Source organism: Mustela nivalis, assembly GCF_964662115.1.
Source record: "Mustela nivalis genome assembly, chromosome: 9".
Classification (NCBI taxonomy): Eukaryota; Metazoa; Chordata; class Mammalia; order Carnivora; family Mustelidae; genus Mustela; species Mustela nivalis.
This window is the reverse complement of record NC_139028.1, coordinates 13016800-13032152: the sequence shown is the minus strand read 5'-3', so window position 1 is coordinate 13032152 and position 15353 is coordinate 13016800. Positions and strand designations below refer to the sequence as shown.

At 42.3% G+C, this 15353-nt stretch overlaps 1 protein-coding gene and 1 long non-coding RNA gene across 5 annotated transcripts in view; one reads left to right on the top strand and one right to left on the bottom strand.

Moving 5' to 3' along the window:
* Positions 1–316: 316 nt before the first annotated feature.
* LOC309840782 lies at positions 317–14782 on the top strand. Its single transcript, XR_014298784.1, has 7 exons — positions 317–467; positions 2786–2970; positions 6459–6679; positions 6818–6964; positions 8538–8663; positions 12440–13047; positions 14435–14782. It is a non-coding gene; the product is annotated as an uncharacterized lncRNA (long non-coding RNA).
* ACAT1 (acetyl-CoA acetyltransferase 1) overlaps positions 9014–15353 on the bottom strand; it is a 24851-nt gene continuing 18511 nt past the window's right edge. For 3 of the 4 annotated variants that reach the window (XM_082683230.1, XM_082683231.1, XM_082683233.1), the window contains 6 exons: positions 15002–15152; positions 14116–14211; positions 12693–12806; positions 11665–11729; positions 9722–9879; positions 9014–9362 (listed from right to left, as the gene is read on the bottom strand). In XM_082683230.1, coding sequence (XP_082539356.1) covers positions 9242–9362; positions 9722–9879; positions 11665–11729; positions 12693–12806; positions 14116–14211; positions 15002–15152 — 705 coding nt within the window. In that variant the 3' untranslated portion in view covers positions 9014–9241. The remainder of the gene's footprint in view (positions 9363–9721; positions 9880–11664; positions 11730–12692; positions 12807–14115; positions 14212–15001; positions 15153–15353) is intronic. The other variant, XM_082683232.1, reaches the window with a different exon arrangement.

Here is a 15353-nt window from a genome sequence, read left to right as displayed (position 1 = left end):
TATTTTTTAATGTTTAACTTAATAACTTAGAATAAAGTAGCATGCTAATTTTCAATTTATTTTTTGCTTTTAATTTGTTTTTATCATTCTTGTAAAAAGATCAGTTGACATTTCTGTAAATCTTGTTATACTCTGTTTATAAAGATACTAGGTTTGGTATTTTACATTTTCCTATCTAACTTTGCTTTACCACTTTTGTCATAAACCTTTACTTTCCCATTATTACTCTCTTGGCTATAGTTTTTGCTTCAGTTGATTTGGTATCAGTGTTCAGGGCATAGACTCTAACTATCATAACTGCATTTTTTTTTTTCAGCTTTATTGTGTTAAAATTGATGACTAAAGTTGTTAAGATAACTGAAGCAGACATCAGGAGTCGATCTGCAGTAGGTCGTGGAAGGATTCCTCCCGTCAAGTGAAGAACCATCCAGCACCTCACCTGTTCCTCTTGGCTGTATGTGGGATGTGTGAGTTCTCTCTCAGCACGTTTCAATTCTGTAATACAGTGTTGCCAACCATAGGCACCACATGATATATTAGACCCTCGAACTTCATCTTAGAGCTGAAATTTTGTACCAATTTAAAAAGCTCCCTGTTTGCGCCTCCCACGGCCACTCCCCAGGCCCCAGCGCCCAGCAGCTACTTTCCTTCTCAATTTCTAAGAGTTTGACTTTTTTTTTTTTAATAGATTTCATATATAAGTAATATCATGCAATATTTGTCTTTGGTTTATATCAATAAGTACAATGCACTCAAGATCCACCTGTGGTACTGCAAATGCAGAATGTCTGTCATATGGCTGAATAACCCTCCGCTGCATACGGTTAGCGCCCTTCGTTAGCTTGGCTGTTCACCGGCTACCGCTTAAGCGTCCCCGTGTCTTAGCTGCTGTAGGTCGTGCTGGGGAAGCTGCGGTGAACATGGAAGCACACGTGTCTTTTGCCTGTATGCTGTTCATTTCCTTGGGGTATACAGACACACATACACACATGTATATGTGTGTCCACAAGTAAGTGGGCTGGATCATATTTTTTCTGATTTTTCTTCTTGAATTCTTGAGGACGCTCCATGCTGTTTTCCATAATGAGGGCACCAGTGGACATTCCCAGCCCCCGGGCGCGAGGGTTCTCTTCTCCGCCTCTTGGCTGATGCTTTCGTCCTTGATGACGGCCATTCTGATAGGTGCGAGGTGGTTTGTCGTTGTTCTGATTTGCGTTTCTCAGATGACTACTGACTGAGTAACCGTTTCACGGACCTGTAGGTCATTTATAGATCTTCCTTGGAAAAATGTCTGTTCTTATCCTCTGCCCAGTTTTTAGTTCAGTTGGTTTTTTGCTGTTGGGTTCTGTGAGGTTTTTTTGACATTAACTGCTTATCAGATAATTTGTAAATATAAAATATAATATAATATTAATATAAATATAATTTGTAAGTATTCTTTCCGCTTCCATACATTGTCTTTTCTTTTCACTGATGGTTCTTTGGCTGTGCACAAGCTTTTTAGGTTTGATAAAATCAGGCTCATTTATTTGCTTTTGATTTTGGTATCAGATTCAAAAAAAAAAAACATTGCCAAGATCTATGTCCAGAAGGTCACTTTCTATGTATTCTTCTAGAGCTTTATGATTTCAGATCTTAGTACATTTTGAGTTAATTTTTGTGTATGGTGTAAAATAGGAGTCTGTGTACCTGTCCAGTTTTCCCAGTACCATTTGCTGAAGAAATTCTCCTTTCCCAATTTTATATTTTTGGCTCCTTTGCCCTAAACTAATTGCTTATGTGTTGCATAGATTTATTTCTAGGCCCTCTGTTCTATTGATCTTTGTGTCTGTTTTATACCAGTACTGTACTGTTGTGATTACTGTAGCTTTGTCTGAAGTCAGGAAGTGTGTTTCCTCCAGCTTTGTTATTCCCATCAAAATTGCTTTGGCTATTCAGGGTCTTTTGTAGTTCCATACAAATTTTTAGGATTGTTTATTCTATTTCCGTGAAAAATGCCACTGAAATTTTGATAAGGATAGCACTGTAGAGGAGTAGTATGGACATCATTATTAATTCTTCCAGTCCATCAGCATGGGATATCTTTCCATTTGATTCTTTTTTAGTTTCTTCCATAAAATCTTACTTGTATCCATGTGCAGATCTTTCACCTTCCTGACTACATTTATTACTACTTTATTCTTTTTTGACAAAATTATAAATGGGATTATTAATGTCTCTGTTAGTAGTATGTTAGTGTATATAAATGCAGCTGACTTTTGTATACTTATCTTATGTCCTTTAACTTTACCAAATTCATTTATTAACATTTTTTTGTCAAGTCTTTATGGTGTTCTGTATATCATATATCATCTGTAAGTAGAGGCAATTTTACTTCCTTTCTGATTTGGATGCTATTTATTTCTTTTACTTGCCTAATTCTCTGGCTAGGACTTCCAGTTAATTGTTGAGAGTGGGCATTGTTGTCTCGTTCTTGATCTCAGGGGAAAAACTTTCAGCTTTACAGCTATTCAAAGTATGTTAGCTGTGGGCTTGTCATGGATGACCTTCATTTTGTCGAGGTACCTTGTCTCTGTGTCCAGTATGTTGGGAGTTACTATCATGAATAGATTTTCAATTTTGTCAAATGCTTTTTGTCCCAACTATAGAGATGATCCTATGAATTTTACATTTTGTTAAATTATGTATCACATTAATGTGCTATAGAATTTTGTTTGCTAATACGTTGTTCAGGCCTTTTTTTTTTTTTTTTTTTTTTTTAAGATTTTATTTATTTATTTGACAGACACAGTGAGAGCATGAGCACAAGCAGGGGGAGTAAGAGAGAGAAAGCAGATTCCCTGCTGAGCGAGGAGCCTGATGCGGGACCAATCCCAGAAAACTGATCATGGCCAGAGCTGAAGGTGGACACTTAACCAACTGAGCCACCCAGTTGCCCTTTGCAGCTGTGTTCGTCAAGGATATTAGCTGGTAATTTTTCCTTCTTAGAGTGTCTTTGTCCAGTTTTGGTATCAGGGTTCTGCTGTCCTCATAAAACGATTTTGGAAGTGTACCATCTTCTTGCTTCTTTTTCTTTTCCAAGATTTTTTTTTTTTTCTTCGAATTTACTTGAGAGAGAGCACTAGCGAGAGTGAGGACACACAAGTGAGGGTTAGAGGGAAAGGGAGAAACAGACTCCCTGCTCAGCAGGGAGCCCAGCGTGAGGCTCGATCCCGGGACCCTGGGATCATCACCTGAAAGCAGCTGCTTAACCGACCGAGCCACCCAGGCGCCCCCTCTTCTTCTGTTTAAATGTTTGACAGAATTAACCAGTGAAGCTGTCTGGTCCTAGACTTCACTGTGTGAGGGTTTTGACTACTGATTCAGTGTCCTTATTATTAATTGGTTTGTTCAGATACACTGCTTCTTCATGATTCCATCTTGTAGGTTGTATGTTTCTGGAAATATATCCATTTCTCCCAGGTTTTCCAATATGTTGGTAATTCAGTGTAGTCCCTTATTATCTGTGTATTTGTGTGCTATTCGTGAAATGTCTCCTCCTTCATTTATACTTTATTTGCTGGAGTTCTCTTATTTTTATTCTGATTTTAGTATATGTGCTGCCAAAGCAAATTCTGTTATTTTCTTGGTAAGGGTAGCTAATGGTTTTTCTGGTTTTGCCTTTAAAAAAATCCGCTCTTGGGAACCTGGGTGGCTCAGTGGGTTAAGCCTCTGCCTTTAGCTCAGGTCATGATCTCAGGGTCCTGGGATCGAGTCCTGCATCGGGCTCTCTGCTCGGCAGGGAGCCCGCTTCCTCCTCTCTCTCTCTTTCTGCTTGCCTCTCTGCCTACTTGTGATCTCTCTCTGTCAAATAAATAAAATTAAAAAAAAAAAAATCCGCTCTTAACTCTGTTGGTCTGTATTATTGTCATTTTATTCTCCATTTCTTTCTACTCTGATCTTTAGTATTTCCTTCTTTTACTAACATAAGGCTTGGTTTGTTCTTCCTTTTCTAGTTCCTCAAGGTATAGTTGATGTGTTTATTTGAGATTGTTTGAGGTCTTCCTTGATTTGTAATGTGAGCACTTATCACTGGGGACCTCCCTACTAAAATTGCTTTTGGGGCACCTGGGTGGCTCAGTGGTTAAAGCCTCTGCTTTTGGCTCAGGTCATTATCCCAGGGTCCTGGGATCGAGCCCCACATGGGGCTCTCTGCTCAGTGGGGAGCCTGCTTCCCCCTCTCTCTCTGCCTACTTGTGATCTCTGTCAAATAAATAAATAAAAATCTTTTAAAAAAAGAAAAAAAAGAATTGCTTTTGCTGCATCCTGTAAGTTCTGGTATGTTGTACTTCCATTTTCATTTGTGTCCACATTTTTTTAAGATTTTATTTGTAAGTAATCTCTGTACACAACACAGGGCTCAAACTCACAACCTGGAAATCCATTGTCACTTGCTCTGCTGACTGAACCAGCCAGTCGCCTGCGTCAGGACTTTGTGTATTTCTCTTTCAATTTCTTTGACCTGTTGATTATCAGTGGCATGTTTTTAACCACCATGTGTCTGTGAATTTTCTAGTTTTTCCTTCTTATAATTGATTTCTAGTTGTATACCACTGTTAGAAAAATCGCTGGATATGATTTCAATCACCTTAAACTTAGATTTCTTTTGTGGCCTCACCTGTCGAAAGTCTTGGCTGGTGTTCCAGATGCTTCTGAGATGAACGTGTATTCTGGGGTTGGATGGGATGTTCTGTAAATATCTAAGTCCATCCGATCCGACATGTTATTCAAGTCCAATGTTCCCTTACTGGTTTTGTCTAGATCATCTGTCCGTTGTTGAAGTGGGACACTGAAGTCTCCTACTGTGGCATTCTGCTCCTCTGTTAGGTGTGTATCTATTTCAAATGGCTTAACCTCCTGTTGGATTGCCCCCCACCTTCTTTTTATCTTAAACAGCTTTTGTCTTAAAGTCTATTTTGTCCAATGAAAATACAGCTGCCCTGCTTTCTTTGGCTTCCGTACACGGAATGTCTTTTTCCAACGCTTCCCTTCCAGTCTGTGTGTCCTTGAAGCTGAAGTGAGCCTCTGGCAGGCAGCATATAGTTAAGACTTTATTTCTCCGTTCAGCTACTCTGTGTCTTCTGATTGGAGAATTTATTCATTTGTATTTAAAGGTATTATTCACAGAGATGGCCATTTTTTTAATTGTTCTCTGGCTGTTTTATAATTCCTTTGTTTCTCTCTGGATCTCTTGCTCTTTGTGATTTGATCATTTTTGCAGGTTTGCATCCTTGGTTTCCTGTCTCTTTATCTTTTGTGTATCTACTGTAGGTTTGTTTTGTGGTTACCGTGAGGCTTATAGAAGATATTTATAACAATCTACTTTAAGCTATAACTGCTAACTTCACACATAAAAACTACACTTTTACACTCCCCCACCACACTGGGTTTGATGTTACAATTTATGTTTATTTTTACTTTGAATATCCATTAAAAATTTTTGTAGTTGAACTTTTTAATATTCTTGTATTTTATAAGTGATTTGCCCACCACCATTATAACATTAGAGTGTGCTGAATTTGACCATGTATTTGTCTTTACCAGGGACCCAACTTTTAAATGTCTCATTGTTACTAATTAGCATCCTTTCCTTTCAGGTTGAAGAAGTCCCTTTAACATTTCTTGTTAGACTGACCCTAATGGTGATGAATTCCTTCAGCTCTTGCTTGTCTGGAAAACTCTCATTCAAATCTGAAGAACAACTTTGCTGGATAAAGTACTGGTTGGCATTTTTTTCTTTCTTTCAGCATTTTGACTATATCCTGCCCCTTTCTCAGGCCTGTGGACTGCTGAAAACTCTGCACTAGTCTCAAGGGGTTTCCCTTGTAGGTAACAAGGCATTTTTTTCTCTTGCTGCTTCTAAGATTCTCTTCTTTGCTTCAGCTTTTGACAATTATGTCTCAACGTGGGGCTGTTGTGGATTCATCTTTTTTGGAACCCCCTGGGCTCCACAGATTTAGATTTCTGTTTGTTTCCCCAAGTTAACGGAAGTGTTCAGCCATTATTTCTTTGAGTACGTGCTCTGCCCGTCTTCCCCGTCTGGGGCCGCAAGTCATGCAGGTTTGTCCACTTGATGTGGTCATGACAGTGCTGTGAGTCCCCTTCATCTGTCTCCTCTTCCGATTGCGTGAGACTCGCCGTCCTGATCTCTCAGGTCCTTGCTTCCACGTGGTGCAGTCTGACTCGGGTTTTCAGTTCAGTTACTCTGATTTCTCTTTGGCACTTTTATATTTTCTCTTTTGAAATTCTTACCTTGTTTGCATATTGTTCTCCCAACCCAGTGAGCATCTTTATGGCTGTTACTTGTCAGATAAATCATTTCTGTCTGTTTCATTAAGGTCTTGTTAAGTTTGGTCTTGTTCTTTTGTTTAGAAAAAAAAAAAATCCCTCTGTTTCTTCATTTTCCTCAACTCTCTTAGGTGGTTTCTACATACTGACCTCGTGTGGGAGACGAACCTCCTCAGCCAGCCTGGGCAGAGGTCTTGATTGTCTATCTTAATCTTCTGTGGTGTCCTCTGCTGCCTTGTTGGTTTTCGGTGGCTCCCACGGCTTGAGGGTGTGACAAGGCATGAGTACGCCAGAGGCGAGGCCTGCAGTGAGCTCCTAGACGTGGGCAGGACGTGGGGCAGCAGCTGCGAAGGTATGTAGTTAAGCCTTTCCAGGGGGACGGCCAGCGACAGACCTTGTGGCCAGCAGCCTCTGGGCTGGAGCTAGGTGTGGGGGGGCAGGGAGGGCGTGGTTGCTCCTGCACCCGCTAATGGTGGCTTCTTTGCTACAGTTCCTCTCCAATCCTGGAGAGCAAGCCCTGCTGCCTGTCAAAGCCGGGTGATGCGGGAACCCACCCTTCAGGCGGCACCAGACGTCCAAGCAAACTGCTTCCCGGAAGGTACCTGTGGTTTGTCAGGAGTTCAAGTGAGAGTCAGAGGTGGGTCTGCCGGCCCGGGGTCCCCGGGGCAGCATAGCCCACGCCTAGATCTGAGCTCAGTTCTCGTCTTCCAGAGACACTACCACTTTTTTCCTCTTTTGTCTTCATGCTCTCTACAACTTTATTTTGGATGATCTTTTTTTCTTTTTTTTTTTTTTTAAAGATTTTATTTATTTGACAGACAGGGACCACAAGCAGACAGAAAAGCAGGCAGAGAGAGAGGAAGGGAAGCAGGTTCCCTGCTGAGCAGAGAGCTCAATCCCAGGACCCTGAGATCATGACCTAAGCCGAAGGCAGAGGCTTAACCCACTGAGCCACCCAGGCGCCCCGAATGATCTTTTCTTCATATTAGAGTTCTTGTCCTGTTTCTGCCTTGACTGCTAGTAATTTGTTATGTATACCAACCTTCTCTTTTTACTTAATAATGGTTACCTTCTATAGTAATGTATTGTAGAACTTATTTTACATTCTACTGACATTTGTCTTTAGTTAGCAAATATATATATTTTTTTACCCTGATTTTACTACATTCCCTCCTCCTCAACCAGTTCTTTTAAATTTAAAAATTAAGAAAATTAAAAGTTTTACATTCTTGAATTCTCAATTTTGATTCTTTCCATGTGCTGGTAATAAAATCATTTTTGGAGGAAATACTAGAGCATATTTTTAAGCTCTTACATGCCTAAGATTCCTAGTATCTTTGTTCTATTAAAAATACATAGATGTTGCTCTAGTACTTTTTTTTTTTAATATTTTATTTATTTATTTGACAGAGATCACAGGTAGGTAGAGAGGCTGGCAGAGAGAGAGAGAGAGAGAGAGAGAGAGAGAGAGAGAGAGGCAGGCTCCCTGCGGAGCAGAGAGCCCAATGTGGGACTTGATCCCAGGACCCTGGGACCACGACCTGAGCCGAAGGCAGCAGCTTAACCCACTGAGCCACCCAGGCGCCCCTTGGTCTAGTACTTTTAAAAATGACTGAGGCTACCCATTTTTCCACCTAGATGTTCTCTCTGGAATCTTACTAGGATTCTGTTAATTAATTTTGCTAATAAAATAAGGCCTCCAGAGTTGTTCTATTGTAATTAATCCTTGGATTCCACTTTGTTGTTTTTTTGTTGTTTTTTTTTAACCATTTACTCATGGGTTGTCTCTTTTTCTTTCCCATGTCACTGACAGTGCGATGCAGTGTGAATTCTGCTTGTCTCCTCTGAAGTATTCTACCACGTCTTGGGTTTTCTTTCCTTCCTTCGTCTTAGCCCCTCCTGTCAGAGTCAGGGTGGGCTCAGGCTTACGGAGCACAGCTGCGACAGGACTGCTTGGACCAGACCAGCTCTGCTCCTGACCTCACAGTCAGGCCCCCAGACCTCACAGTTGGCCTAGTCTGTGCCTCAGTGTCCTTTTCTGTACATAAGAGGAAATGACAGTACCTACCTTCTTGAGTTCTTGTGAGAATCAAAGGACTTAGTACATAATGAGCCACAAGTATTAGCTGTGATTACTGTAATTTTTTTTTAAGTTATCCCTCTGAATCTTAGTATTTTTTTCCTTGCATTGTCTTTTTGTTCCTTCTCAGGTAAGGACTCCCAGGAACCATCTGCCAAGAGACTGTGTATGCATGACCCTTTCTGCCCCTTCGCTCTCCCGCCACCGTGCATCTCACCTGGGAAAGGAGCTTCGCTTCTCGGAAACCACTGCTGAGGTGGGTGCACTTTGCTGCTGTAGTAATCCAGAGGCCAAACCCCAGGATTTTCTGACCTGCTACCCCCCAGTCCTGCATGCTAATATTGTGAGAAATTGTCCCCCCCTAGACCTGAGCACATGGATCTATCCTGTTTCCAGCAACACTGTTCTCACTTTCAGGAGTCTGATAAAGCTCAGTCAGCTCTACCTGATGTTCACTGACCTGACCTCTGACCAGCCTCAGAATGTAACTGATGATTTGTTCTGTAAAACGGAAGCATCTACTTCTAAGTTACTAGTAAGTACACACTGGTGTCTCAGGTAGTACAGCTTTCTAACAACTCCTTTGAACTAAAGATTACAAAAGACTTAAAGCAGAAGAAAACATTTATTTATAATTTCAAAAGGTTTGAGGATTGATCTTATCATATTGTAAAAATGTTAGAAAAAAATAGAAAATGAAACAGATGGGCGTATATAAGCCGACCCAGGTAGCGAGTCATACTGATTACAGCAGACCTTTCTGGCCACGGAGGGTTGTTTCAGTATATGTGCTGCCGAAGCGAGCACCGGAGGGTTGTTTCAGACATGAGCTTCCTACAGCTTCTGGATCAGCAGGGCAGACGCCCCTCCTCCTCCATTGCAGATACTGGCAAGACCGTACTCTCCTTGTTTCAGGGCATGAACCATATGAACGACAATCCTGGCTCCAGACATCCTAGGAAGAAGAAAGCATTTGTGTTCTTTCATAAATTAAATACCTAATCAAAACAGTTCCCATTCCAAGTTCTCTTGAAAAGCCTGTTACATGTTTTAAGAACTATTACAGCTTTTTTTAAAAGCCCAAGCATAGATTTTAATCTTAAGACACTATTAGCTCTCAGGCAACAAATGGGGCAGATCTGTATTCAGTGTTAGATCCTATCAGAAATGGTGTTCACCCTTCTAAGGACAGATGGGAAGGAAACCAGTTCAACCAGGAGTAACAGGATTAGCATGAAGCGGCTAAGATTTAGACAAAACTACAAGGCCATTATGAAGCCATTAGCCTAGACAGACTCGTCTGACTTCACCTACCCGATGGGATGTCCCAGAGAAACTGCTCCTCCGTCGATGTTCACTTTGTGGGGATCGAGGTCCAACATTTTAATGTTTGCCAGCACAACCAAACTGAAGGCTTCATTCACTTCCCACATCGTAATATCCTCTTTCTTCAGGCCTGCATCTTTAAGAACCTAAAAATTTTTTTAACAGTCAAAACTTACTTTCATTGTTTTTTTGGAATCTACAATCTGGGTTTCTAGTTCCCTGTGATGCAAGAGATACTTAAATACGGAGTTTCTTAGTTTTGAGGAAGAAGAGCCTTTTCATTTAATATCTCACTGCACTGTGAGCAAAGAATTATTTGCATTATTTATTATATGCGGCAATAGAAAGAATTAGATTTTCTTGAACAGTCTATGGATACCTGAAAAAAACATGTGTTCTCTATTTGGGGGTTATAACTTGATAATCTTAATCTTTTTTACTACTTTGATCAGTTGTAGATTCTTTATCTGTCAAATGAGAGAGGCCTGTTAGTTTCTGTTCTTAGTACAGTGGTTTTTCTCTGCATCTCCTAGTTTCTCCTGTATAAAAGCTGCTATGCGGTTATATGGGCGCAGACATTCTTAGCTGTCATATCCTCACTGCAAATTATCTCAAGTCTTTAATTCTGAGCAGTTTGTCAGCTATGCAAAAGATGTTCTAAAATTCTGCTGCTGGCTTTTTTTTTTTTTTTTTTTTTAAGATTTTATTTATTTGACAGGTCACAAGTAGGCAGAGAGGGGTTGGGGGGGAGCAGGCTCCCTGCTGAGCAGAGACCCACCCCCCTCCAATGCGGGGCTTGATACCAGGACCCTGAGACCATGACCTGAGCCGAAGGCAGAGGCTTGAGCCACCCAAGTACCCCGTTTTCCTTTTATTTAAAAATTGTTGTTGTGAGAATTAATAAAAGTAACTGAGGACTGTTCCCGCCCACTCCCCCCTCCCCGCCCTTCCTCTCTCCCTGCAGCAGGCTCTGTTTCAGGCTGTACAGCTCCCACAACATGAGACAAAACCCATGTGGCCCCTTCCCTGGCCCTCAGTCAAGCTGGGGTCAGGATTGGAGCTCCGCCTTCAGAATCCAGGCCCGTTTCTCCGCCTTGCTGTCCTGCGCGATGCAGTCACTTTCTGAAGCTGTTACTCTCTTCCTCTCTGAACCCTGCCGCCCCATCGTTTCTGATCCTTTCTTCCCACAGTCCTCACTGACTTCTGCTCTTTCTGGGTGTTGCTGTCAGAGGTCCCCTCCTAGGGTGAGGCCCTCTCCTTCCAAAAGGGGGTATTTGCTGGAATCTGCCAGGCTCCTTCAGCACCGTCTCTTCCTGTGACCCCGTAGCAACCTCCCTTAGAGACAGTGACTGGAGTACATAGGTTTTTTGTTTTTAGTTTTACTCTAAGACCAGCTCCCAGCAGTTTCCTTTTGGAGTGGAGACCTCTCCTAGTACTGCGTTATTTGCTTTGAATTCTAGACCCAGGACCTTCAGTACTCTGCTTTGCCACATCAGCCTCCCACTCTGTGGCCCACGCCAGGTGCGAGTAAGCATCCTACCTAAAAATAATTCCTGACTTTGCCTCGGTTTCACTGAGGTGGGCTGCTCAGACTATTTTCAGAAGTTGGAAGATCTGGGGGCCTTTTGGTGCCTCAGGCAGTTAAGCATCTGACTTCAGCTCAGGTAGAGATTTCGGGGTCCTGGGACCGAGCCCCATGTCGGGCATCCCACTCAATGGGGGAGTCTGAGTCTGCTTCTACCTCAGCCCCTCCCTCCATTCGTGCTCTTTCTCTCTCAAATAAAATTAAAAAAAAAAAAAAAAGGAAGCTTTGAAACCAATCTATCTCTAGGCTTCCGCAGATGAGTAACATTTAAAACCCAACCCCGCAGCTCTGCTCTAAGCAGAAGCCGGCATGATGCAGTAATGACCGCCCCGCACTGGGCTCTCACCTTGGGTACAGCATATGCAGGCGCAACTGGAAAATCAATGGGTTCAACAGCAGCATCAGCAAATGCTAAAAAAAAAAAAAAAAAAAAAAGTCATTAAAATCTTTTTTACAAGTGATATGTTATGTATCATGTGCGGAACTGCAAGCTTCCTAACCCCGATCATACATGGAAATGTAATTGTTCCTGTTTTAAGACTCTCGACTTTATAAAATTAGATCCATCATCTAGGCCTTGGATTTTCCAAAGCAGGGGGCTGGGGGAATTGGCCTCCAGGGACACTGGCATTAGCTAGACAAGATGTAGGTGCTGCAGTGGGTAGAAGGCCCCTTCCTGCAGCATTCGGGGGGGGCAGAGGCGACCGGGCATCCTCCAGCGCGCAGCACAGCCTCCGGAAAAGGAATTACTGGCTGCAGAATGTCGCAAGCGCTGAGGTTAGGAAACCGCGCTCCCAGCTGAAAACAAGGCGGTGCCTGAGTGGCTCAGGGGGTTTATAAGGCATCTGACTTGGTTTTGGCTCAGGTCACCATCCGAAGGTAGTGGGACCGTCTGGGTTCCGTGCTCAGCAGGGAGTCTGCTGGTCCCTGTCCCCCTGCTCCTCCTCCTTTCTCTAATAGATAAAATCTAAAAAAAATAAAGCAACAAAATGGTATTTGTTAAACTTGCTCACAAGGTGGATTTTACAGCTAAAAATGAAGGGTGTGACAGCCACATAGTTAAATGCCAAAATGTCTCGACTTCTTATTTCTAAACCCCTACCTTATTCTTTTTCTTCTAGGCGGTTACCTCTCCCCTGCGTGCCAGGACCACGTACCTCCTACCCCCACTCAGCAGACAGGCTAGGAAAGATCTGATGCTTACTCTTCTACAAAATGAATGATAAAGGAGCTTCTAACTCAAAATATGAGGGACTGTCACATGAACCACCCAAAGAGAAGGAGCCGACCTCAATGCCGTGTGACCAACATGGAAACTCCGTTTCAGGAAGCTTCAAGGGGCTTAGGAGGAAAGCAGTTCGGAACACGCGCTACCTGCTATTCTGGCCAGCGGCCTGACATCGAGCCTCCGGGCCGCGTCCGCAGTCATGAGCAGGAGGGCAGCCGCGCCGTCGTTGAGCGTGCTCGCGTTGGCCGCAGTGACTGTGCCTGGAAGCAGCAGTGAGCGTGAGGCCACAACACTTCACACCACGCTCATTTGGTTCAACTGACTGAACTGCGGGCACCACGGGGGCTGCTGGGTGCATGGAAATGACCAGTATGTGTGGAGACGATGCCCGCTTTCAGGAGACCCACACCTGGCTATTTCTGGCTGGTTTTCTACCCCTTTGTTCACAGCTCGCTCAGCAATGCCGGCAGGAGGTACATGCTGGCTTACAAGGCTGCCAAGGTAAGGACCAGCTCCTTGCTCTTTCTTCCCAGAGTCTAACTTTGCTTATCCACATTAGAGCAGATACTGTGTCAAAACCATGTACATCTTGGGGCACCTGGGTGGCTCAGTGGGTTATAGCCTCTGCCTTTGGCTCAGGTCATGATCCCAGGGTCCTGAGATCGAGCCCCACAGCAGGCTCTCTGCTTCCCTTCCTCTCTCTTTCTGCCTGCCTCTCTGCCTACTTGTGACCTGTCAAATAAATAAACAAAATTTTAAAAATAATAATTTAAAAAAACAATATCTTCTCTACAGTCACTTGAAGTTAAATGTCAAGAATACTAAAAATAACTGAACTGGATGTTTTAAATTTTACAGATTGTAAATTATATCAGGTAAGCTTTTTATAAAAACTGTGACCAGGCCCCTATAGTAGATTGCAGCTAAAAATATACAAATATACTTTTGCAACATAAATTTTACATGGTGCTTTAAAAAAGACTGAGCCCTCCCTGTAGTTGTCACACGGCATTGAACTTGTATTAACAAGTTCAAATCAGGAAAGGCAGAAAAAGTAACTTTAGAATCTAATCGCCAATAGATCTGCCCATTTTAAAAGCAGCATGGACGACACCTCAAGGATTTCAAAAGCATTAACTGAGACACTTGAATCCTGTTTATGGTAGATTCCAACAGTTACTTACTGAGGACCTACTACAAGTCAGGCACTAGAAAAAAACCGTGAACAACACTGCTGGCAACTTCATCCTCAAAAATCTTACAGGTACTTAACATATAAACACATTTCATTACAGAATAAACTTTCAAAATGAATTAAATATGAAAAACTGAATTCTATACTCATTCTATAGTCTCTTCCCTATGATTTCTATATTGAAGGTATTAACAAAATTTTTAATATTTCTGGATGAATATCATTTGTTAATTTCATATGAGCCTTGAATTGAAAATGCTAAATAACATCTAAATGTTTTCTAGAATTACTTAACTAAAATCCATAGGCAGTTCCAAGAGCAGAGGTGGTATATTAACTCCACTTTTTGCTATGGTTCATTTCTTCGTACTAACCATTTTCTTTCTGGAAAACTGTCTTCAGCTTTGGGACTTTGCTAAAGTCAACCCGTTTATATTCTTCATCTTCTTTCACCAGGACATCTGGTTTACCTGCAGTACAAGTCTCATCAGCAGTCAGGACAACGAGTCCCTCAGTAAGACACAGCAAATGTACCCCCCACACCGGGCCTGCACACCTTGCACCACCCCAAGTCAACCCTACTCGAGAATCCACCACCTACCCTCTCTCTGTTAGGGACTTGTAGAGTTTAAGTAGTTTAACATTTTAAATCTTTGATGGCCCCATCCCATTCTCTTGTCTTGCCCTTTTTAGATCACAGATTCCAGCCACCTTCCTGACCCCAGGGCTGGACAAGCTCTAGTAATTCCGCCATCCCGAACCTCATCATTTCTCCATGGAAATGGAACCTAAACCAGTTAATGAGTCTTCATGCTGAGTCCCTGCTGGAGCAGAGGAGGAGACCTCCCTGCTCCGTGACCGACAGCCTTCAGATGGGACCCGGAGATGGAGACGGGACAAAATGATGCAGCTCCCAGAGTTGCTGCCGTGCGGCCTTCAGTCCTGGGAGGTGCCCCCCAAAGCCTGCCTCCTCACCTCAAAGGCTAATAAACTGTCACTGATACTAGAAAATGTCTAATAAATACAAATATATTTCTCAAACTGGGAACATTATTAGTGGTATTTGTAGCTGAGCTGGAAGTGGATATGAAATTGGGTGGACTTACATTGTAACTGGACAGCATTTCCCTCTGTTAACCATAAGCAAAAGTATGTGTCCTCAGGTGAACAAAGATAAAAATGTACTAATCTAAAACAATTTTTTAGCATAGCAAGAATATTTTAGCATAAAAAACCTATGTTGGAACATCATCCCTCTACCTTTTACTGTAATTGTGACAGGGATAACTTCATTTCCAAATTTTCCTGCTTCCCACGCTGCTTTACTCCTGGTGTAGGAGTTAATCGCGTACGTATCCTGTTCCTCCCGTGCAATGTTCATCTTCTTCGCAGTATTCTCAGCACAGTTCCCCTGATAAAAGATGGAATTCTTAAAAAAAAAATTCGCTTTGCAGAACTTATAAAATATCTATTAACTTGCATAACATAAAACAGTGGTTAGCCATTAAACATAGTTTCTTAAAATACACTCTTGCTGTACTAGGTCATTTTTCACTCACGTCTCTTATTGAGATACTTCAGTGAGTCCAGAATTTCTGTTTCAAAGGTAAAT